General features: G+C 39.5%; 1 protein-coding gene across 26 annotated transcripts in view; it reads right to left on the bottom strand.

Annotated features, from left to right (window-relative positions):
- The window catches only part of RAD51B (RAD51 paralog B), a 417280-nt gene that overhangs the window by 137294 nt on the left and 254254 nt on the right, over positions 1 to 25732 (bottom strand). For 17 of the 26 annotated variants that reach the window (XR_011000000.1, XR_011000001.1, XR_010999998.1 and 14 more), the window contains exon 10: positions 5820 to 5898. The exons of 5 other annotated variants lie outside the window; for them this stretch is intronic. Coding sequence is in view for 14 of the 21 variants with exons in the window: in XM_068193163.1 (XP_068049264.1) it covers positions 5820 to 5898 (79 nt within the window). In the remaining 7 variants the exon portion in view is untranslated. Of the gene's footprint in view, positions 1 to 1625; positions 2679 to 3763; positions 4834 to 4964; positions 4994 to 5819; positions 5899 to 13128; positions 13174 to 25732 lie in introns of those variants that run through there. 4 more of the 26 variants (XM_068193176.1, XM_068193167.1, XM_068193175.1 and 1 more) reach the window with 4 other exon arrangements.

Raw genomic sequence — 25732 nt, 5'->3', positions numbered from 1 at the left:
TTTCCTTCCATTTCTCATCATAAACATTTTTAGTTGGTTTTGCATCTGTGCCCTGTTTCTCTGCCCTCCTTCATTTGACAGCTGTGAAGTTTTGCTACTCCAGCAAGGCTTTGGCAGTGCTGCTGCAGAGCAGTAGAGCAATTCCCACAAACCCATCTAGTGAGGACACCCTCACCCAAGTAAACACCGTTCCTGGGCCAGGTTTAGTAACCCACTCCTCAAAATGCCACGAATTGCCTGAACAAAAGGACATTTTCATTCATGTCAGCTGTATCTGTGTGGGTGATGTTGCTGGCACTGGGATGATGGCAGTCTTATTTTTTCTCATGCCTTACTCCCAGGATGGACTTAACCTACAAATTGATAGTGCTTCTTTGCTCTCATTATTACAAACCTGTTAGAAATAGCATGAGACTTTCAGTGTCCTGTGGGGAATACAGCAAAAATGGTTCCACCCCACAGAGATCCTAACAATGATCAGTTCATCTTTATCCCTCCAATAGGGCTGGAAATCACCAGTGGCACTGCAAATCTTTTACCATCTCAATAGCAATGCACAACTCTATGCCCATTAACCTGTCTTCCACCCATTCACACATGAAGTACAACCCTGCTACATTTTACAGATTATATCCATGTTGCTCCTGACAAAGGTCACTTTATAGTTACAGTTCTTCAATTGAATAAAACCTTTTGATGCAGTAAATCATTGTCTTTCACTGTTCAAACCCACACAATACAATACAAATAATGCTGCCCTTTCTTTCAGAATTCCTTTTCTACCTCACTACTTGTTTCTTTACAAAATAAAATGAGGCACTTTTCACTTGCTTCAGCCATAGAAATTAGTTATAGCACTTTGGAGACAGTTTGCCATGCTGCACTACAAACTCAGAGCCTATGCTATTTTGAGATCAAAATGAGCTTCTTTCATTACCTTAGTGACAAATGAAACACAATGTACCAAGGTTTCCCTAGATTTAGCAGTTACTAGATCTTTTCCCTTACTACTGTGAAATTTAAAGACACTCTCTTCCAAGTGCCACATTCTTTTGTTTCTACATATAATAAGTTACCTGCCTCAGTAGGACATTACATGCAAGGTGAGTACATTTGTGTTCAGACAGGTTGTGTGCAGTGAAAAAGAGGGCAGCAGAAAGGGTGGATTAATTAACTATCCAGTCCTGTGGCACAGCCCCCAAACTCTACCCTTTAGCAATACAAAGTATTCTATTCTTTCTTTGAGAAGTAAGGGGAGCCAGTCAGCAGGAGACACAAAATTTTGAGGTTACATTTATAGACAGTTATACCTTTCAAAAAGGAAGAGTAAAACATAGCAAGATAAATCATTATGCCAAGTACACTCATGAAAAATGGCAACCATTTAACAGCATCACTGCTTTTTTAAGCACTGAAGGTCATTACAAGAACTGAGGCTAAAAGCTGAAGGCAGACAAATTCTAATCTGAAATACAGGACAAGGGTTTTGCAGCAAGGTAGCTAAAACTTGAAAACACTGTGAAGGCAAATCAGGTACCTGAAGGAAACGTGTATGATATATGGGAGGTCAGTTTGGACGAACTGATAATTCTATCCATCTTTAAACCCCATGAAACTGAAAATATTATGAAACTGAAAATATATCATTACTCAAAAGCACATCCTAGCTCACTAATAATAATTTGCCTTATGTTTTCAGTTCAAAAACTCAGCTTCTGAGTTTTTCCATGAAGAGCAATGTTAATCACTTAGTTAAAGCATTCAGTCCCAATAGACTCTTCAGCTGGCAAGCAGCTACCGTGACCCGTCTCCTTTTGCAGCACCATCCTCTTGGTAACAGAAGGCATTTGCTTAAGTAAGATGGAATGAGACTTCCACAAACAGCTGAGCTGTTGGTAGGTAACAGCTAGGCTTGTTGCCTACTTGTATTTATACCCCAGAACACTGCTGCTTTTAAAGCTAGACTTGGCTGATCACCCACACCATACAGGTTCAAATCAGTTTAATTCAGCCTATCTTTTTCGCATATGTGTGCACAAAGCTAAGTAGCATCTTCCAGTTCAGCTGGCCTAACCCAGCAGTGCTACATTCAATTTCAATAAAACTACAATTAGGCAAGAGCAGCTCAAAATTTCTTCTGTTATACCAGAACAGAATTACCAGTTAGCAATTTCCAGTCAAAACAGAAATTATATCATAGCCAAGGAGAAAAATAATCTTACACCTTTCATTCTTAATCAAGTAGATTTGAAGCTCTTTTAATTGTATTCTTCTTTTTAACGGTATGACTCCACTCACTGCCACTGGTATATTGAAACAGGGAAGCAACAGCAAGTTCTTAGAACAGCAAACACAAGCTGACAGTAAATTTCCAATATTTTGCGGTGCTTGATCCAGGTTTCTGCTTTTTGTCTAAGATCTCTACAAATTAGAGATTGGCTGTCAGACTGGATTCTGCACTCACAATTCAGGTTCATCAAAGAATGACACTGGCAGAACATAACATCACACTGCATTGCAATGTAAAGGCAACTGAGGGTATTTTTGCTGTTGCAGTCCACTTCCCCTATAGCACAGAGCTATTTGAAGCAATGAAAGGAGGAGGCTGCAGACTTTTCTTTGCTAAATTTCTGACTGTCCAATCATGATTTTCAATCATCACATTTCATTTCTCTAGTCTGAAAGTGGAAATAAAAGAGTGAGTGTATAAATGGATTCTCTTCATCCATGAACACTTCAGGTTTATAAAAGCAAAGAAGTTTTCTCCAAGGGACCCTTGGGCAGCCTGGAGATCTCCTCTGACAATAAAAGAGTAGCAGTTCTGCCTTCACTAGGGTCTCCTCCAAAAATTTCTGTGCTTGCACTGAGGCCATGAGATACAAAGATACCAGGGAAACAGAGCAGCAATTTACATTGACAAAGAGGATTTTGATACACTCCTCCAAATGGGGCAGCATTACCATCTTAATAGCCTTTTGCTCTCAGCCCTCTTCCTGAGGACGCTGGAGATTTTTGCAAATGGAGAACAGTTCCGCTTCCCATTTTAACTGCAACAATAGCAGAAGGGCTCCTTAAACTGCATCAAATAGCAGTCTGTGAAATCCCTAACTAGCCGCACTGCCTCTCCTGCCGTTTTATTATCCTCCAGCCACAGAACAAAGGTGGGGGGGAGCTCCTCCTCTTTTTTTTTTTTTTTTTTAGCCTATTCCACACATCCTAATCCCTCAGAGGTGGCAATGGAAATTGCTTGTGGAACTGTTAAATCACACTTTCACTTTGTCTTTCATTCCCCATTCACCCTGGCTAATCAGGGAGCTTCCAGCCACATTTTCCAATATCAATTTGTTTATGGCCTATTGGTTAATGGTCCCGGGATGGGACCCCCTGAGTAAAATGAAAGAATCCTGGGCACTTCAGCCAGCTGCTGCTTCCCACCAGTTCCCACATCCACCCACTTGTTCCCATCAGCCATCCTCAATGTGCTCACCTCCTGACACCAAGGGAATTAAACTACAAAGCCTGAATGGGAGAGGTGCCTTTGCGACCAGGCTGGGGGACAGATCCCACTGCTCAGCGCTATGTGGTGTCCCTCAAGCAGTCACCAGCTGGCCCGTGGCTAGTTGCCTGACTGTCATCTTACTTCTAGCTTCCCTTTGGAAAGAAGCACCAAGTACAACTCTCAGAAAAACGCTAGCCTCTCTTGAACAAGGAAGCCTGGTGCCACTTTCTGCATCTTATCCAAACCAGGCATTTCCTGGTGATATGCTCACTTCCTGTTTCCCCAGAAATAATGATCACTGAAATGTGGGATGAAACCATGCAATATTTACTTTTAAAAATCAGTGAGATGGTTCATGTTTAAGTGCTTACCAGTCTCTGTAAAAGCATCTGGGGCACATTATTAGGGGAACCATACCCTTCCTTGCTACCCATCTTGGAGAAAGATATCTAAAACAGAAATATAATGATGTAGCCAGAAAGTAATAAAGGGCTCACACAGAGAAGACATTCTCATTGCCTTTCAAAATGCACAAAGAATGCCTGATATCAAGACATCAATTACTTAAAGAAATCCAAACTGGTATTTTATCTGTTTGCAGAAAAACGGCAAATGATGTTTTAAATGTATACCCCAGAAACATATGGGTATAGGGAAAAGAGCAATTGCCACACTTTTAATCCAGTGATATTCTCTCATCAGAGTGCTGCTCCATCATTATGTGCAACCAGGCCTATTTGTTCTTTAAAGGTACGGTTCAATCCAGGGAAAGCTATATTCATGGCTCACAGAAAAGAGCTGAAAAAATTAAGACCGTCTCTGAACAAATTCTCTCTGTTTCTGAAACGGGAAAACTTTTTTTCCCAAAGTTTCACTACATTAGTGCCTGAGGACATAGCAGGAAATTGTCTGCCTTTTAAAATAATGACCAGAAACATCTATGTAACTCAAGATATCCAAGCTAGAAAAGTAGCTTATCATCTGCCCTATACTGAAACAAAACACATCAAGACCAACTCTTGCAAGTAACCTCCGTTTAAACTAATAAAAATTGTTTCTAGTTCCTGTAGACTTTTAGAATTACTGGTACCAAATAAAGCAGATAAAGTGCCCTAAATGCTATCTAAATATATACTGAGAATAGTATCCAAAAGCTTAGGAAATGCTGTATAAACACCTCCCCCCTCATTACAATTATATAGCTATATCAAATAGAAGCAAAAATGCACCATAAAACATTTTCATTTTGTTTGTTTTCTGACATTTCGCCTCCCCTGAAATGTAAGCATATTGAGTCACAAGGAAATATAAATATGTCATTAGTCTGGTACAGCCTGTTTGAATGTGAGAAATGTGCAATCAGAAGGACAACTGTTCACATCCCTTAAAATGTCCATTCTTCCTCATGGGATCAGTGATTCTCCATCACTGGAAACTGAGAACCAGCTATACTCACTTGTCTCATTGCCTTGGCTGCATATCACAGAGTCCTCCCTGAACAGAAAGTGACAGGCACTGACTAGTTTTATTCAGTCTGTTAAACTGATGCAGTGATAGGGAGCCAGGCTGCATATCAAAAGACATCAACTCAACAAAATTTATCTATGAATGTTTGTCAAAAGGTAAGATGTTTGTTGGGATAAATGGGAAAAGAAGGGAAGAGTTGAACTTCCCTCTTTGCTGTGTCTAAAAGTACACGATTCAGGACACAGCCAGGAGGAATTCTAGTTCCCTGTCAGCATGGTAGTAATATCCAGCTTTTCAGTATACCACTTCATATCCTAAAGAATCCAAGGATAATTTAAGACATTAGCATTAAAATGATCACAAAAATAGAAAACAGATATTAATTTCCTGCATTTTTAATGATACCAAGCCATTTGCTAAAGAAGAACCGTTTTTTAAAGCAGGTTTTAATGATAAATGAATGATAAATGGGTATGTTTATCCTGTAAAAGCCTATCCCATAGGACCCCATGTTACCCAAACCATTCCACTTTACCTTGGAGAAAAACAGGGAGCCCTGGTTAATAATTTCAGGGCCCATTTCTAGATCCATGGCAATATGCAAGAACTAATTTATTGTAATCCAAGAAAAAACAGTGAATTCAGCAGAATACTCCCCTTGTTAACCAGAATGTTTAAATGTGTGGGGTTTTTTAATTCTACCAAATTAAAACCCCACACATTTAAACATTCTAGTTAACAAGGGTTAACAAGGGTTAAACAGCACCATTTTCAACAATAGTTGTTGTTACCTACATTCAGTCTGCTTAAAATACTAATTGAAAAGGCAAAATAACCAATGGTCTGGTCTTACCCTGAAGAACCAAGCCTGCTTTCTCAATGGTGTAGAAAAAAGTGGAGAATGGAGCAACAGGGGATTTAGCAACCAGGAGCTGCAAAGCAAATATATGACGTAAGTATGCATCTTTATAACATACTGATCAAAGCTCAAATCTGCAAAAATATCTCCCCAGATTTAACTTTCTGAAGTAATAAAGCATACTTCAGAAATAACATGCAGTTATTGATGTAGCCCCGTCACTTCTAAGTAGTTAAGATCTTCTCATACACATATATAGATCATGCTGCAATTTTAAAAGGATTTACAGGTCCTAAAAAAACACCATCATGAAAGCAGTATGTTTTGCTTGTCTTACTGGCATCCTGTTAAGCTTAACCATTCCTGCTGGTTCAGGCTTTTGCACTCAAAGACGATTTTGAACAAAACTGCTACTGCCATATACAGGGAATTTTTAATTGCCATTAGCCATTCCACAGATATGCCCCCTTGGCTTCTCCAAGAACTCCACCCACTGTCTTTACCCAGCTCCTGGAAGCAACATGTCCACTCATGTGTCATCACACTGGGGATGGCAACATGCTATTTCAAGTATCTGGATGTCCTCTTCTGCAAAATAGGTAATGACCATGTCAAGCTTTATTCAAGGATCTTGTCCTTGAAATTTCAAAATAGGAACCGGAATTCCCTTGGGGGGGCTGTATAGTGCAATTGAATTAGCTTGGTGCTAGGGTGGCACCAGAAATAAACCAAGCTCCCTTTCTCCACTATGGTAGAACTGTCCTCTGGGGAAGATGAGCTGCAGCAGAATTGCACAGACAGAAATGGGCAGAATAGGGAATGTGGGACCTGCTGGTGGCAAACTCACACAAATGTGCCCAGCTTTATTGCTTGCCTGTTTGATTTTTGCTTATTGCCAAGGACTGTTCCTCCACAGCTTGCCTAAAATAACCCTTATGCTGTCACCTGCACAAAAGTGACATTTTTATGACAAATTTAATACACTCTGCCCAAAATGTAATCAGCACAAACACTGATCTGACAGCGCCCACGTGGCCCTGCAGACATCACTGACAGCAGTGGCTGAAGCAGAGCATGCTGCTGCTCTGCCTCCAGCACAGAGCTGCTGAACAAACCAGAAACATGGTTCTTGCTCACCTCTTCCACAGCTAGAAAAGGCTGGGATCTGGAAACCAGTCCTCCCAGTGGTGGCCATCTACTCTGGGAGAGCCTTCCTGCCTTCCCGTTCCCCAGGCACATGGTTTGGGTGGGTGGTTTCCCTTCAGCTCCAGCTGAGCTTCAGCAGGGATGTGCTCCCAGCAGACCAGTCTGGCAGAGCCTGAGTTACGAGGGCTGAGGACACAGAGCCCACCTGCCAGCTTCCTTTCGGTGCACTGACTTCAACCAAGCCCCCTGTGAGGCCTTTCAGGCAGCATGCTGTGGAACCTCACATACCTCAGTGCCTAAATTCCCAAAGCCCTATCAGATACTGCACCCTTGCAGACCATGATAGGCAGCCTTCTGTCAGATACATCCAAATACAGATAAAAATCCCATTGTTTCCAAAGGGCATGTCCTAATTCTGCCAAACATTCAAGCACTTGTCAGGGTTATGGCATATGAATTCTGGTTGGTGGTGCCTATCAGTCAGTGGAGAAGCAGTGACCAGGTTTTACAAGCTCCAAGAGAGACTACAAGGGAAACAAGGACGTTCATGTTCACTAAAACTGCTCACATTTCCCTGCAAAGTCAAACAGTATTGAATAACATATAGACATACAGAACTGGGACTTTTATTCCTAAGTGTAAGAATAGCAATATCAAGAACCAGAAGTTTGAGCTCTGCAGTGTCTTTGAGTATCCAAAAGATTTGACAGCAAATTCTGCTGCAGCGTCAAGGCTCATGTGATTTTCCTGTAGCACTTTGAATGCTAAGGTTGTCTGTAGAGTAGGTAGTTTCATTTGTATTTGTATGTAATCTGCAGACAGGTTTATGCTTAGATGCTTGGTCTTGCAACTCTTTCTCAACTGATTCTGATGTGGGCCAAATGAAGAATGTCCCCATATCTGGTTCTTCAAACATAACCATTATTACCTATAGCCAGCTAATATTTTTATGGGCTTCAGCATTTAAACCAAACATAATCTCCCTTCTTCTTTGAAAGTGAAAAATAAAGGCAGGCACATAAAGACGACAATACAGTTGGAGAACATCAGACCAGTCCAAATGTCAATGTTTGCCCTTCTGTTTTATGAAGCTGGCAAAGCCACCTCAGGATATGATACTGTGAATACTTTGTGAATATTCCAAGTAGGAAAACTGTAGTAGCTGTAGTACCACTTTCCCCTCTTCCATGTTAATTACCATTCTCTCTGGGATTATCTTCTGGAGAAAAGAGGGGCAAGTCACATCCCACATGCCTGATGCACTCTAACAAAACCTGAATTCCCTTGCCTGACATTATCACAGAATAAGCTGAGCTGGAAGAGATGCACAAGGTTCATCTAATCCAACGCCTAGCTCTGCACAGGACCATCCCCAAGAGTCACACCATGTACCTGAGGGCTTTTTCCTAAACACTTCTTGAACAGGCTTGATGCTGTGACCACAGCCCTGGGGAGCCTGTTCCAGTGCCCAACACCTTCTGCATGAAGAGCGTTATTCCGATAGCTAACCTAAACCTCCCCTGACACAACTTCAGGCAATTTCCTCAGGTCCTGTCTCTGGTTACCACAGAGACAGCAGGAGGAAGACTGCCAGGAAGAAAGCAGAGTGAAGAGGAGTTGACTCCAGGTGCTTCGCACACTCCCTCAGCTCTAAAAATACAAGAGAGAGGATGGGGTGGAAAAATGATGCAAATACTCAGGTAAGAGTCTCCCAAAACAGCTGGATGTTTAATTGGAAAGGCCTGAAGTGAAACAGTTACAATTCTGACATCTAAGGTCAAATTTTGGCATTCCATGCACTACTATGCACATAAATACTAACCTATATATGCATGTGCACTAGGCACAGTTACACATGCACATGGATAGACATTCAAATAACTCTACGTACATTCCGTTACTGCATTTTTATTCAGTTACAGTATGTGCACAGCTATGTATAGCAATGAAAAACTATAATAAAACACTTCCTTTCAGCAGCACATCACAGGCCCCTCTGAAAGGCAGCTGCTGCACAGCTACATCTGAGACTCCAAATCAGCTTCCTTTCCAGAGAAATGGAAACAGCTCAGAATATTCAAAGGTATTGCTTTATTTTGAATGTTTGCCCACTGAGAAAAGAACCTTTGAAGTACAACTGTACATTTCACAACCAGATAGAGTACAGAGAATTCATTTTATAACAACAAACTATAGTATTTAACATAATATTAAAAAAAGAAGTAAATATGCATTTAGATTTGTTTTTCAAGCAAAGTCAAAAAACTGTAAAAGTTCATTGCAAACTATCCTCCAGCCAGAACAGTCAAAAGAGTAGGTTCTTACATATAGACAAGGAACTTATAAAGCATGTAAGGAAATACATATCAAAAAAAGAAAAAGATATTTTGAAGGCCAGGAAGTGGAAGTATAAATCAAGGATTACCAAAAATCAGGTAACGTTGTCTCTGGAAAGATTATTAACAATAGCAAAAAGTAAATAAAAGTTGGATTTATAATGAAATTACATTGGGATAGTGATTAAATATATTCCTAGATATCAGTGAAAAAAGATTTCCACAAGTAGGACAAAACTGTAAAAGAAGAAAAGACAGGTAATGGGGAATTTATCCATATCACATTGATACAGAAATAACAACTGAGTGGAACAAAAACTCCAGGAATTTAGCACATTCAGCAGAAATAGACAATCACTATCAGGAAACCATTCTAAGAAACAGCATGTGAATTTAGGTCTGACAGCTAGTATTTGTCACTTTTCTATGAACTTGAAAATGATGCAACGTAACTGAGAAGCAGCCAACTTAGTCTCCCTAGAAGAGAAAAAAAAAAAGTAAACTAGTGAGTGAATGTCTGTAACCTGATAGTACCATGCAAGGCTTTAGAAGAAATTCCGAAGTGAGGAATAACACAACTTGGACACAGGACTCAAAGGCATTATAAGTAAATTTGCTGATGATACTAAATTGTGAGGAGCTGTTGACTCCCTCAGAGACAGGGAAGTCCTGAAGAGAAACCTTGAAAATTTAGGGGACTAGGCAGTCACCAAGTTTAACAATGGGAAGTGCTGGGTTCTGCACCCAGGATGGGGCAGACCGGGGAACGAGAGTCTGGAGAGCAGCGCTGCGGAAAGGGACCCGGGGCTCCTGGTCGATGGCAAGCTGAACAGAGTCAGCAGTGCCCTGGCAGCCAGGAGGGCCACCTGTGTCCTGGGGTGCATCAGGCACAGCATCACAGCCGGGCAAGGGAGGGGATTGTCCTACTCTGCTCTCCACTGGGGCAGCCTCACCTCGAGTGCTGGGGGCAGTTCTGAGATCCACAGTGTAAGAAGCATCCAAAGCTATAAAAGAGTATCCAAAGGAGGGCTACAAAGATTGTGAAGCATCTTGAGGGGAATACGTATGAAGAGCAGCTGAGGTCACTTGGTCTGTTCAGTCTGGAAAAGAGGAAACTGAGGGGGGACCTCATTGCAGTCTACAACTTCCTCATGAGGGGAGGAGGAGGGGCCGGCACTATCTCTTCCCTCTGGTGACCAGTGACAGGATGGAATGGCTCAAGCTGTATCAGAATAGATTTAGGTTTAGGCCAGATATTATAATAAAATTCTTCACCCGGAGGGTGGTTGGGCATTGGAAGAGGCTTCCCAGTGAAGTGGTCACAGCACCAGCCTGACAGAGTTCAAGAAGCATTTGGGCAACACTCTCAGGCACAATGTGTGATCCTTGGGCTGTCCTGTGCAGGGCCAGGAGCTGGACTCTGTGATCCTTACAAGTTTCTCCCAACTCAGGATATTCTATGATTCCATGAACTAAAGTCTTGGGAAACGGGATAAAAGAAAACATGGATGTCATGCCAGACATACATGACATCCTTCTTAGATTTTTTTTTAGAAGTCTGATATAAATTTGAACTCATCTCTTCAGATCTCTGTAAAGCTTTCAACACTGCTAAATGGGAACTGGTAATGAAGAAAACAAGGATAAGCAAAGAAGCTGTAAGACAAAAGGAGGAACAGTTACTGGAAAGAAGACACTTCCTGGGTGTACCCGAGATATTAGTATCTCACTTAGATTGACCTATAAGGTGATGTAGTCAACACAGTGACAGACCCAGTTGTACAGTGCACCACCACATACACCTGGGTATGTGGACATAGCAGGGACAAACTAGGGACACTTGTGTGTTTCTGCACAAGACACCAGCAAGGTTTTATCTGGGAGATCGTGTACTGTACAGGTCACTTATGAACCCAAACTGCAAGAAAGGGTTGTATGCTGGTGAGGAGACTGGAGTGCTCATCTGAGATGGCACTAGAAAAACATTAGCTCAGTGAATCTGGCAAAAATGAAGGCTGATGGTGTCTGTGTGTGCAAGTGAATGGGGAGAGAGGAAATGAGAGAATGAAGCAGGAAGAAAGAGAAGAACTTTTCAAACTGACAACACTGCAGAAGAACAGATTTGCAGCAATGAAGAAATTGTGGCTGGAAATTTTCAAGTTCATAACTATCAGTAAAGTGAGACTCTGGAAGAGCCTTCAACTCAAAGAGGCAAAGCTAAAAAGTTCATCTTTGTTTTTAGGATTCAGATTAAAATATTTATGAAAGGGATATGAAACAGTGCCTCGGGAGCACTTCATGACCTGTTAAGTCTCTTCAAGTCCTGTGGGCTTCCTGACAGCAACAAAGCCTTGTCAACCCATCTTTTATGCTGATACAACTGACAGAGTTGGAACAATGCATACTAACAATGTCCTTTGATGGCCGACATGCAACTAAGGATCTTTGTGGTGAATAAACCAATAAAAAGTTGCTGGTTTTCAAATACAGAATTTGTCATTTAAAGTCTTCTCATCTATATCTTCTGATGAGCATCTGCTTCTCTCCACAAGATTCCTAACAGCCCCCTGAGGATGTGGAGAATACATGGGAACTTCCAGAATAATTTAGAAACGGGCAGCACAGGCAGACTAGGAATTTATAAAACTCACATATATTCAAGTGTATGTTTTGTTTCAATTCCAAATCAATCCTGGCTGAAAACTGGGGAGAGTACAGAGAGATGTGTTATCTGAACCTGGATCTGAATTCAGAATTATTTAATAACAAGCTGAAACACAGATCTCTTTCCACAATCTTACTTTATAAAACTTAAGATCATGAACCAAAATTTTCAGTCCAATACAGAAGATTTCCTCGGTTCCTTTTTCACTTCAGGAAAAGAAAGGAAAATAGAACTCCACTAATGTTCTTGATGTATGTAAAGGAATTTATTGCACTGTTTCCTAGCCAGGTAAGTGAAAGACACGCCTCTAGTGATCAGCACTATTTAATCATGGAATCAAAAATTAATCCAGGCCCCACCAATTTTCTTTCCTATCAACACTTCAGTGCAGTTAAAGTTGCACCAAAAGTAGTACACATTTTGAGAGTAAACAGTAATGGTAAGTAATAGGCTAAAGAAATTAAAAGGCATTTTGATTACAAAAATTATTTTTAAAAAGTGAAATTAATAGAAAACAGACATAAAAAATGATGAAACAGTACTGAGTCTTTCTAATTCATCCTATGATACTTCCAAAATGCTCTCCATGAGCTACCCACGAGCTTCTGGAATGGAATGTAAAATCCATCTGCAGTTATAATGCTGCTGTACCTAGAAAGCAATTTCAAGTTTTGCCAAGTCCATGGTCAAATCTTAGTTTCCTTTCTTTTCTTTCTAGCATCACATTTCTCTGTCAAGAGGTTTGTAATAAATATTTATTATTTGACAACAATGTAGAATAAATATTAAATGACTGAAAAATAATTTCTGCCATAAGGCATGCTAAGAACACAAAGGTACTATGTAAGAGGAAATATATCACCTTGATGAAAAGTGAATAGAAATTGGATAGATGCCATTAGATTAGATAAAGGAAGATAAATGTGAGACAAGCAGAGCAGCTGAGAGACAATTGATGATGACAGCAGAAATACTGTACATTAACATTTGTTTTAGATAGGGAAAGCATTTTTAATAATACATTTTATTGTTTATAAGCTTTATGGAAGATATGAATCACAGAATTGATTACAGAAGCCCAGCAGAAAATAGTAATTATTGGGACAACACCTTCTGTCAATAGCAAGGAAAGTGATGAATTGGAAAAGGTATTGGATGAACTTTCAGAAGGCTACTGACAACCAGAAATCAAGCCAATGTTCTGCCAAAATAAAGATGATGAAGGGGGCAGAGTCTTATATCAAATTAGTTATCAAAATGCCAGGATGATAAACTACCAAACAGTGACATAAGAAGATGATTTCGACTGAGCTATCAGCTCTCACGTGACTGAAAAATTATGATTTTATAATGGAAAACTAATGATTTTAACAAAACTAATGGACTAAGATATTTCAATGAAATACTTGAGAAAATAATTTGTATTAACATTTAATACATCATTTCCATTTAGACTGGAAAGACAACCACTTTTGTTCCTATTTTTTTTTTGGAAACTATTACAAGAAATTGGTTTTTAGCAATGACTGAGGAACATAAATAAAACTATTTGAAGCGTCCTTCAAAGTATGTCAGTTTCTTACCAATGAACAGATTCTTCTCTTTTTATTTTATTCTATGTCAAGCTTTTTCTTACACTACCTTTTCTCATTGACTCTTATTATTCTTGTCTATTGTACTGACAAAATGCATACTACATGCACCAGGGACTGAATGAAAAGCAAATCCACATTTACAGTCAATAAATATTTTAGAATTCAGGTCTACTGACTGAATACCAGAGACCTGTGAAAGGAGTCTGGCTCTCATTACTTTTGTGGCCCTTACTGAAGCAATGCTGGCTTGCTGGGACATTTTGCTAATTCTTGTTGCTGTCCTATTGCAATGAACAAGCTTTGCTAATAGCTGGTGCATTTCAGGAGAACTCTTCAGTAACACCACGTTCACTTGAGAGAGCATGAGAATTGAGAAGGAAGCCTACACCACTGACAGGGTCACTCAACAGCGAGAATACTATCACTCAAGGCTTGATTAGACTCATGTACTAATAAAATCAGTGCTAAGCTAAACAAATCTTTCCCATAATTGTGCCAAATTGACTGGGTGGACAATCTGCACGCCAGAATTTCCCCTCTTATTGTAGATCAGAAGGGTTGTTTTTTCAGCTGCAATAGAGCCCAGGAAAAAGCCAGGAAGGAAAACAACAAAGTTGATTTTGCATCAGATATCCCAGCAGACTTCATAACTGTTTTTTCTGCCCTCCCTTCTGCTCCTTCTTAGGCCCAGTGTGCCGGAATTTGATACATTCTAGAAATGAAAGCAGCAGTCCTTATTCTGCAGATCGTTTACTTTTGAGCAGGAGCTGCAGCCCAGTTCCCAGGGCCAGCTCTGTTTCTCAGTCCCGCAGCTCACACTGCCTCCACCCCACCGGAAAGGTACCCAAGCAGAGAAGCAAGAGTTCCCTAAAGGGCACCAAGTTAGGCTTCACAGAGTTGTTCCCACACTCCCTCTTTACAAAGCATCCTTTAGGGCAATGGGATGGCTTTTTACAACATAAGGGAAAAAATGGTTGTGTTTCCTGCCAAGCCTTACCAAACACCTATGCTCATTGGACCTTGGAGCTCTCTGAGGCTTCAGTCCCGCCATGGGTTCTGATTTGACTTGGGAGATAACTGCCCCTTGTTGCAGAAACAGAGTGACCCTAACCCTTTCCAGTGTTATGGTGGAAAAAAGTAGTTTAGGTCTCCTGCAATCATTTACTAAGCTCACGAGATATTCCTAAAAACAATAAACTGATCTCTGATGGCAAATGGTTCTCCAGATAACATGTTGCACTTATATGGTGCTTAATCTGTAGATTTTAAAAAGGCCTTAGAAGGGTGGGAAAAAAATAACCCCATTATGCACTTGGGTAAATTGAAGCTCATAAATTACAGTCCTAAAGATTTTATAGCTGATATCAGTACCAAAATCTGAATAACATTATTAAATCCTATTGCCTTCATAAGCAAATCACTGTAGAGTTTAACTTTATCAGGATCTTGTGTTTTCTTATGAAAACAATTATTCCTTGCTTTGCATCTTCCTCCAAATCTCACTGCAAGCAAAGGCACTCTATGCACAAATTTTCCCCTTTCAAGCAGAAAAAAGCTCAGCTACGCCAGTTGTACTGTCTGCACCCAAACACTTGTCAGTAAGAAAGGCTACAGGCTGGGCAGGCTGTGCAATTATTGGGAATAAGGAGGTAAACCAGACAGGCTGAGGAAAAAGAGATATATGCTGTCATTCTTCAGTCTTCCCAAACATCTAGAGCCCACACATGTATCCTCCCTGTTAAAAAAAAAAAAAAAAGGGTCGATTGAAACAGGGCATGCTTAAAATGTCCTGAGCACTTGAGAGGGAACTATGAGAAGTGGGGCTACCAAACATGCCCCAATACTGGGAATAGATGTGGAGTCCCTACTGCTTTTATAAATGCAAAAAAAAAAAAAATTAAAAAACAATCATCATCATTTGGATAAAAAATATTTCTTAGGAAACCATAATTTAATTTGTGCCATACATAGCACCTGAGAGATGTGGTTCTCTGAAGTCCAGCTGTTTGAAAAAGCTTTCATTAAGGCCAGGTTAAAGGGCCACAACTCAATAAAATTCTTTATAGAGCACTTAAAATGGATTGCATCTCCTCTTTCCCCACAAGAAAATCCCACCTAGAGGAAACCATTTAGGAACAAGTTTTCTTTCTAGTACTTTATGGAAAAGCAACAATGGCAGCTAGAGACAGTTTATGAGAGGCGTTCCATAAACCCAAACCAATTAGTGCAGAAAAGTAGGCAAGCAGAGTTTGTGTACATCCTAAAAATGTCTATTAGCACACATCTGGAAAAAAACAGCAGAGTGAATTGATTCAAAAGGCAACTGACCATCCTGCTGTCGTCTCAATCCCTCAAAATGCAGCAGCACATCTGTTTATCTTCTTTTAGTGCAATGCATACAAATTTCATATATTAAAAACATTGCTAAGAGTGCAAAGCCAAAAATTCCCTGTTTATCATCTTGAGAAAAAATGAGGGAGGGAGAAATGTAGATGCACTTAAGACATTTTTACAGGGAAAACAGCAACCATGGGTGCTGATTTGAGTAAGAAAATTAATGGAGATAAAGTCTTCAAAAGCTCAAGGGAAATCATGCAATGGATTCAGCATGGGAGAAAGAATTCAAAGAAATCCCTACCCTGAAATATCAGCATGACACTTACATTGACAAATGTAAATTACTATCAAAGAGATCAAACTTTCTCAACCAAATTCCAACAGATTACCTTTAATTATAAGAGTCAGTGCTAGTGCGAAGCAGAGCTTTTGAAATATTTAAAACAAATCTCTAGACATCGTGAAGCTATGTAAGAATAGCCAAATTTCAGATAAATCACTTCTTGTCTTTTTGTTTTATCCTAGCAATAACTTCTAGGATATGATTATATTATCTTTTGTGTAAGCCTAGGCAGACCACTTCACCTTCCTCTCTGTACTCCACTCTCAGAAGAGGTTAATTAATAAAAATTAATTCTACACCTCTGTATTTCTTATGTGAAATTATTTAGGCTGCTTACATACTTAAGTTCTAGCTTACATGTTAAGCATATGTTCCTAACTCAACTACCAATAGTTTGTTATTTATGCAAGATATTCGTCTTAAAGAAGTACCAGGAATTCTGGGACATCATGGACTTGCCCATGGTAACACAAATATGTGATAACTTCAAACAAAAGTGAGGATTACTTGTCCAGTGTGAAAACTAGAAGTCCAAGTGAGATAGAAGCATTTTGTGGTACTTTTTACTTGTCTTTTCTGAATCAGCAGAATCTCAGGCAGACCTGGCTTGGTGATGTTCTGGCCGTACACTTTGTTATCCTAAGAGTACCCAATAGTAGCCAGCGACCATGCTTGCACTTTGTGCAACCACAAATTCTTCCCCAAGCAGAGGTCAACTGAGTTGCTTAGGTGCCAGAGAGGTGGACAGATGGTTGAAAAGCTGACCTAAAGAGACACCATGCAAAGAAGCCGGGATGCTGAGATGGTGCTTTTCAACACCAGACACAACAGGACATTCAGGAGGCAGTACTAGTGTCTGAGCTCCAAACCCTCAATGTCTTTATGATGGCACTAGATACTCTCAATGGCTGTGGACAAAACAGGACTTTTTACAACAGCAAAAAAAAAAAAAAAACCAAAAAACTCTCAGAGCAGTTTGTTAGTGCAGCTCTTCCTATAGTAATGAATAACAGTCATAGGCAACGACTCCAATAAAAATAAACCATCATTGCATGCACATGTGGCTGGACTTACTCCCACTGGAGACATTCAATACTTGCAAAGGAAAGAAATGGAAGGAAAATAAACAAAAGGAGATAGAAATGAAAACCAAGAATCTTTGAAGAATAGAGGAGAAACAGAGAGGACAAGTCCAGGAAATAGGACACTGCAAATCTCAAGCCTGCTATACGTGGCTGGCTTCAGGTGTTCCTTATAAAAAGCAATATATGTATAGAGCACTTATTCACAGTGCACAATGTCAGGAACTGGGAACCAGGATTCATGAGTATTCTTACTAACTTTGCCACTGCTTTTTGAGCAACTATGTGAAAACAGTACATGGACATAAGACATCTGTAGCAACTTTACTGTATTAATTTTCTGCCAGGTAGGCACAGCTCCAGAGGTACCCTACTTTCCTGTACCCAGAGGCTACAATCCCGTAACAGTTATGCTATCTCTTTTCAGTGGGGTCCATTCCTCCCCCTCTCATAAAGCCAGAACAAAGACATGTGTTTTGGCTGAGCCTGTCCAGGCAGTTGCTAGCAACAGATGACCAGTCTGCAAGTTGTTTCAGCTTTTGTGGTGTGCCAAACATTGGATTTCAAGTGAGAGAGGTCAGCATGAAATATGTAGTGCCACTTAAGCATGGTTTTAGCATCAGGCACTATAATGAGGAGCTCTGAGTATCCTTGGACAGAGTAAACATAACTTTAGTGGAAGAAAATAATCAAAACCACAAATGAATATCAAAGATAAACACAGACAACAAAACCAAAACTATCCAAGGTGAACTGTTCTGATGTGCTCCAGAGCAACAACTGTCCTGAATGCAACAGGCCAAATCTAACAAAATGCTGCTTTTCCTTAGCTATTCTTCCCCAGACTGCCAGCACATTCCTGACCCCTTCTACTCAGAGAGCCTTTTCTTGCCTGATGTACAGAACTTAACAATAACTTCAGTGGCAGGGAACTGCATTACCCAAGCAAACAGCAAGTTTTAATTGGAAAAGAAAATGAAATCCCACATGTGTATTCAAATGGTGTCTGAACTGCAGCAGCATAGCCAGGGAGCTGCACAAAACCAGGCTGCCTCCAGTTTACTTTGCTGAAGTCAGACTTCTGGTGAAACTTCCCCTGGGTGAAATACAGGGAGGGTATGCAGGGTAGTCAGCTCCCTTCAGCTCATGAAACACCAGATCCTACAAAATTCCTTTCCCCAGAAGTGTTTTCTGCCTCCCTGCTACATGCCTTATTCCCTAGTTTGCAAAATGGATTTTGTCACCTTTCCTGTCTCTGAGTGTCTCCTAATTTTTCCAGTGGAGAGTCCTCTATAGGCCAGGAAACTTCACAAGAACTTGGCCATGATGATAGCCTATGCTATAATACTTTTGAGGCTCACAGCCCTGATAATTGTCCAATATGAGGGCTAATTCAGGAGAAAATGCTTGTAGCTTTTACTAAGCAGGAAAGCAGCCAGCCAGCAAGAGTGTCCTGCTTACCACAATAAAACAGTGCCAAGAAAAGGGATCTGAGGATGGTGCTGTGGCTAGATGAAGTAGTTGGGCAACATAAACACAGACTCCTATGGGAATTCTCTTATGTGGCAACTTGTGGTCACTCATGAGATTTATAGTACACCAGTACTGAGAAGAACAGAAAATAGTTAACGTAGCTTTTCAGAGCCCTGAGTACTGTTCCATTTCACTCCAGTTCTGAAAATAAGAGAAAAGCTGAAGGATACAATACTTATTTATGACCCATACTGGAACACTGCTTTATCCCAGAGATCCTGTGTCCCAAATTGTGGAGGATTCCTAAGGGAGTACCAGTACAATAGCATCAGAGCAGCTATTCTGGCTGCTTCCACCCAGCCTGCCAGACATGGCTGGAAGCGAAGGGACCAGCGGGGAGCACAGCTTGGAAGCCCAGGAGCTGCATGTTCAGACAGAGATGCCACTGGCTCCTCTGCCCATGCCACTGCACAGAGCAAATCAGCTCTGTGTAACTCAGCAGCACAACGTGAGGAATGTACATTAAGTATGTAATTAGCACCTGCATTGCCATCATGATTTATATCTCTTATTATTCTTTGAATATCTATAATAATTTTAGCAACACAGTTATCTTCCACAGATAAAAAAGTATCCGCTGTAAATTCAACTTCAATGCCTGTTTCTAATGTGTCTCAAATCTTTGTTTAGACAATTCTCATTCCTTCTTTAACTTTCTTTTGGTTTTCTAAATGATGAAAAACACCAACATTATTACTTATAAATTGAAAGAAAATTAATCCATTATAAAATAGCATCAGAAATGGGCTCTTCCTATTCTCCACTCATAGGTTTTGAACACCAGTAAAAACAAATGTCCTTCCTTGAGGTAAAGGCATAATCCTAAAATCCCAGACCTGGGCCAAAAAGCTTGGGATTCAACCAAGTAAAAGTCCTAGATCATAGCATAAATATTTTTTAACCGCACTAGTGGCTGCAAAATGCCTTTGACATGAAACAAACAAAAGCCCTTTCCTATTCTTTTTGTGTGTTCACTTTGTTCCATTCCTAAATGCAAAGTCCCTGGAGACAAGCTAACACAACACTGCTAATTTCACATGTGAAACACAGCAATGTGATCTTATGTAAAGCCTCAGCAGAGTGTATTTTAGAGTCCACTGGGCATCACACAACAAGGACAAGAAAAATAGTCATATTAACAGACCTATGAGCTAATACATACAGATGCAATATGTGTGCTTTTGGAGTACTGTCACACCCTACTAATATTAAAAAAAAGGTGACAGAGTTAATTAAAAACTTAATTTCAATCTTTCTACAAGAGTCAGATTTTCTCTAGCAAGAACATTATTGAGAATTTACTAATGAATTGTAAACCATTGGCCTTATAAACATTGTCTGTATTGCTGAATGTACAACTGCTGAATAACAAAATTCTAGAAAAACGTTTCTCTAACAAACATGAACTGTTCTAGAAGGCTTCATTTACATTTCTACAGAGCACTGGATATCCAAGAAGCCCCATCAGTTAAAGGCAAACATTCTTGTTCCAGTGCATGGCACTGATGCACTAAAGACTGGCCAGCCCTTTAAGACCTCAAATATTGCTTTATAGCCCATCCAGTCTGAAATTTTTGATGACAACATGCCACAAACAGTGATCAGTAGGTTAATAAATCTTTTCATGTTTGGAGAAGAAACAGAAGCAAACATAATGTGCAATGATCATTCTTTTCACAAAATTACTGGGAGCAGCATTTATAGCTCTTAGATATTCTCTTGCATGGGGATTATGCTTAAGAATTCAGACTTTAGGGATCCTAACTACATGTGAACTTTAGAAAACTTTAGTTATGTTCAAAGGACAAAAATGTAGCCATTACTAAGAACATGCAAAACTGTAGGGGAAAAAAATCTCAACCACTTCTTTCCTGCAGTGGCACCCATATGGCAACCTTTAGTACATGTCTTACAGTAAGTTGTTTACCTTTCTTTTATATATTTAATACCAATTAAGTATATCTGGTATTATCATATTAAGATTAGTAAGAAACTCTTTGATTTTTTTGTGCTTATTTACACTTTTCAGCTTGCTCAGTTATTTCAAATGAGATGACCACTCTAAGATCACAAGCAAGAAGCAAGACAAAAATGCATGAAAAAGGAGAAAAAAGTAGTTTCTTCTTGTTTTTGATATGAAATGTACCACATCCAGTTATAAATACCAACACAATTTAAGAGAGGATTAGGTGATTTTTTATCGATAGCTTGAGATGACTGTGGGTACAGAGTTTTATATTACTGTTAGATAGATAAATAAAGACTGATGCTAAAAGAAACAAGTTCAGTGACGTAAACTGAAGAACAAACATAGCACTTGGACCAGACCCATCAATGTGCTGAAATAAATGTCAGTGCTGGCTCAGACATGATAACGTTTTACTGGCTCAGACTCCAAACCAAACCTTCTCAACCACTGTCAGCTCTGCACAAGGCCAGCTCAAGTGTCCTGAAGTCCATAACTTCCACTTCAACACCGTGCAGTATGTAAACACCCTGAACTGCAGAAGATATCTGCACAGACAAATTAAATCAAATGGCAGAAAAAAATTAGACTGATTGTTCACTCCGGATTAGTGTAAGAACTTCTGCCAGAGATTCCAGACTCACTGGTAGGAAATGACTGATAAGATAGACCATGAACCATCACTGTTACGCAAACGTGAAAGAGCCTTGCAAACTCAAGATAAATCTAATGAGCTCTTTCCAGTGAAGAACTTCAGTAGTGACTCACACACCACACTGCAACCTGAGTTTATCTCTTTATCTGATGAGACAGGGGGATTTATTGATAAATGACCTCAATGCTCCAGTGTGAATACTCAAGGAAGAAGTAATTCATTAACTAAGCTGTACTTTACAATACTTCTTACTAGTGTTGGAAAAGCTGAAGCTACCCATCAGTCACAGTCTATCAAACACTGAACTTCAACACTGTTTGAGGAATTTATGGCTTTCAGTTAATATGCAGCCAAAGGACATATCTTTCCCTAATCAAAGTACCTGTGAGAGCTGGATGGCACAGGTAGCTATTTATAATGCCTTTTACCTTTTAGTCCCAAGTATCTTCTAGTGTTTCCACCATATGGGTAGAATACACTACCACCTCCTGCACACATCCTTTCCATTCCTGATTGAGCAGATGTCCCAAAATCCCATGGTATTTTTCCAGCAGTTACAACAATCAGTCCAAGGAAAGGTAATATTTTGAAAATTATCTATTTTTTTATCTCCTTGATGCATTATGATGGGTAGATATGATAAAGTTGGCCAGGCAGCTCCCATTAAGTCTGCAACATTGGAGATAATCAAAATCCCCTGTGTTTTCAAGTGCAGTCCATCTCAGGCCGTGGTATGTCAAAATGGGTTTTATTCCTTAAAGTGGGTCAGTAGCCTGCATTCAGTTTCTAAGCAGTTAAGAAGGTTTTTTTTTCTTTTTCAGCCTGTTTTTACATCACAGCTAAAGGCATAGGAATTACAGAGATCAAAGATTAAAAAGTCTATATAGAGCAAACTCCTCTAGACTGAACCTACCCAGAGTAGATATACTGATAAAACTGAGCCGAAAACCCCACATTGTTCTCTCTGCAGTAGATTTTCAGAATCACTCACTGGCTGCCATTCTTCTGTGTTGTCAATCTAGAACAGTTCAATGACTTTAGATTCATAAAACAAGCAAAAATTCAAGTTCAGAGTACAATATCCTAGATATACAAACTCCTGATATGATTCTTCCTTAATATGTTTAGAGAATCATAAAAGTTGTAATGCCTGAAGATAAGAATCATGTTTGATCCCTACCTTTTCACACAAGATGACATTCATTTTGCCCACTGAAGTCAATATGTCAAAGTTTGTCTGGTTTTAAAGCTTTACCTAAGTTCTACTTTTTTAACCAGTAACAGCTTAAACTTGTTACTATGTCAACAAATATATTCTATCTAGCACAGACCTTGGCTGGGAAGAAGGTAGATAGAGAGGAAAGCAGAAAGAAGCTTGAACAAACATTTCCAGACCATATACAGTATTCCAGAGATGTCCCCAGTGCCTTTCCACACACTTTTCATTTGAGAACACCTTGCCTGATATATTCTAGGACAGCCCACATCCTTTTCATGGTTACATTACAGTGTTGAATTAGTCTTTCTGTGATAAACTAAATCACTCCAGTATATTAGCTTCACTTTGAACTTGTCTGCTCCCTAAGTAAAACAGAAACTCATTTGTAATGTCCAATATTATTTTGCAGATTATTTCTAATAGGAATCTTATATTCCACTATATTTTCATTACTTGAGATTGTCCAGTTCACTCATAATGATTTTCTGATATTTTTCACTATTAAGAATGTCTTTAAGTATAGTATATTCCAAGATAGACTCAGCAGAACTTTTCTGAATAATTAACACTTAAAGTTGAGCTAGGCATTGCTTCTCTCTGTTTTCAAATCTAAAAGAAAAAAAAAGAAATTAAAAAAAAAAGAAAAAAGGACAATCTGGTGGAAGACAGGAGGCAAGGGGATTTGCCACGACATTCCAAGGATAAACAGCTTTGGTCATTGCGAGTCTTTAGGAGTGATGATATTTCAGTTATTGATGAGGGAATCTGCCCTAGGTTAATTCCTCTCTGTTTTGAGGAAAAAACTCACACAGAAGTCAAATCAAAATTAGGAAAGTGATTCTGTATAAACAGGATGGGAATTTGCATTCATTCCCTCTGTGCAAAGGGACTTAAGCTTACAAACAAAACATTCTTCAGACAATTCAGACAGGAGCCTAGAAGTCCCCTCTGGGTCTTTCTCTCTCCCATTTTTATGCTGTTTTACTTAACTGTAAGTACAATGTTTGTGAAGGGTGTTGGATTAATAGCATTACAGACAGAAGTTCTCTTTTGTATTCAGAACGGATTTTGTTACAGCAATCTTACTCCTCCCATCCTGACCTTTAAGTGGCTCCCAATAAAGAACAGAAGGTATAGTCCAAATTTCTGAAAATTTCTATCTGATTAACATGAAGGTGCAGAATTACCAATTAGACCAAGGCAAAAGGCCATTTCCTCAGTTACAGAACTGAGAAAATATGTAAAAATTAAAACAACAGTATCTCTGTGACTAAGTAGGTCTCATCAAGGTGAAAATTCAATTTTCTGTGATGTGTTTGAAAGAGGGGAAAAAAAGGTATTGATAATACTAGAAATGTTGCATTAACCACTACTGGAGATAAGAAGCCAGATAAGCATTTTAATAATCTAAACATTTAAGTGCTAGCTAGTGTCCTTATTGGGTACTTGCAGTTTACTACAGTTTTTGATGTCTGCAAAGGGGAGAGACAGGAATGCAAGGTGACTTCTAGAGCTAAGGGTTAGAAAAATTACCCTGGGTGTCAACAGAAACTGGAAACAAGGAATTAAAGAAAAAGTTCTGCCATAAAGCTCCACTAACAGTCCCAGTTTCATTAACCTTTGCTTATGGAGAAAAGTTTATGGCATGCTGAGGAGAGAGATTCAAGACTGAACTCAGTGACCACACTGAATATCAGTTCAGCAAGCGAGATAATCTACTGAGCAAGTTGGAGCAGGAAGCAGGAGTATCTGCACTGTATAGCACCAGGAGATACAAAGACCTGTAAGTGCCTGAAACAAAGGCAATAAATGTTAAGCAAGATCAAACTTATTGGAACTCAATGGTAGTGCAGAGATTCCAGCTCTGCTCCCAGCTGCAAAAGCTCAGTCACTTACTTATGATTCACTTTCCTCAGCTATGAGCACCTGGCAAGGTCACTGCAGAGATCAGTCTGAAAATGCTTTTCCATAGTAATTTGAAAATATAGCATAATAGGAGATGGTAAACTTGTAACCGTGTAGGTTAGCAGCAACTAAGGAGCAGGCTCCTCTGAGAGTGGGCTGGTCTGTCAATCAAAAATACCTACCAGAAAGAACCCACCTCTGCCACCAGCCTCCGCAGGAAGACCTCAGTGTAACTTAATGACTGAGTTTGCCTCTCTGCCTCAGAGATGTCCCTGCTTCTCTGTTTAGGATGCTTTGAACTACAGGTGAGTGGGTTTGAAGCTTGTACAGTTGCTCCTACATTTTGTCTGACAGAATAATCCTCATTAAGAAAACTTGCAGCAGTTATTAAAAAATAACAGAGACGAGAACAAGATGAAGTATATCAAGGTTTCTTCTGGTCTTTTCTATCTCACCCAGAGCCTTTTCATTTCTATTTAGGTTCCTAGATAACAAATTGATTAATGTTTTATAAGCACCTAAGTTACTGAATTCTTGTTAAAGAATGATGGAAACATTTCTCTCTAAAAATTAACAGGAGAGGGTCATACATCCAGAATCCAGACCCATTTAATGTAGACAGGGCTCTGGTGATGGCTATATTGTATGACCACTCCCCAGAAGTTCATTAAGAAGGAGGCTTGCTGCAAAGACAGACAGGTCAGCCAAGTAAGTCACTTGGTGATGTCTGAGCTCCAAACACTTGTTAATGAACCATCGCTATTTTTCTGGCATCCTTTCATTTGGCACTTTGCTGGATTAAGTCAGTATCATGCTATGTTGATAACCATCTGTTTATGCTACAGTTGTGCCTTGTGTCCAGTTTCATACTGTTCTCATGCTATTCAAGATTATATTGCTGCTTATGCTTGTATATGATCTATGGATAAGCAAAAGACTTCTGTCATAAGGGTTATCAGTTGACAGCACTTTAATCAGAAAAAACCCCATAAGCTTATTTATGTATTTTAAAGGATGTAGTTTGTAAACTTGCATGGAAATTTAAAGCCATTACAATATTATGTCCTGATTCAAAATATTAAATTGATAGTTAAAGCAAGGCAAAAGTCTCCTAAATAAATGGTG

This window comes from Anomalospiza imberbis, chromosome 6, assembly GCF_031753505.1.
Source record: "Anomalospiza imberbis isolate Cuckoo-Finch-1a 21T00152 chromosome 6, ASM3175350v1, whole genome shotgun sequence".
Classification (NCBI taxonomy): Eukaryota; Metazoa; Chordata; class Aves; order Passeriformes; family Viduidae; genus Anomalospiza; species Anomalospiza imberbis.
The sequence above is the reverse complement of the archived record's forward strand: the minus strand, read 5'-3'. Positions and strand labels throughout refer to the sequence as shown.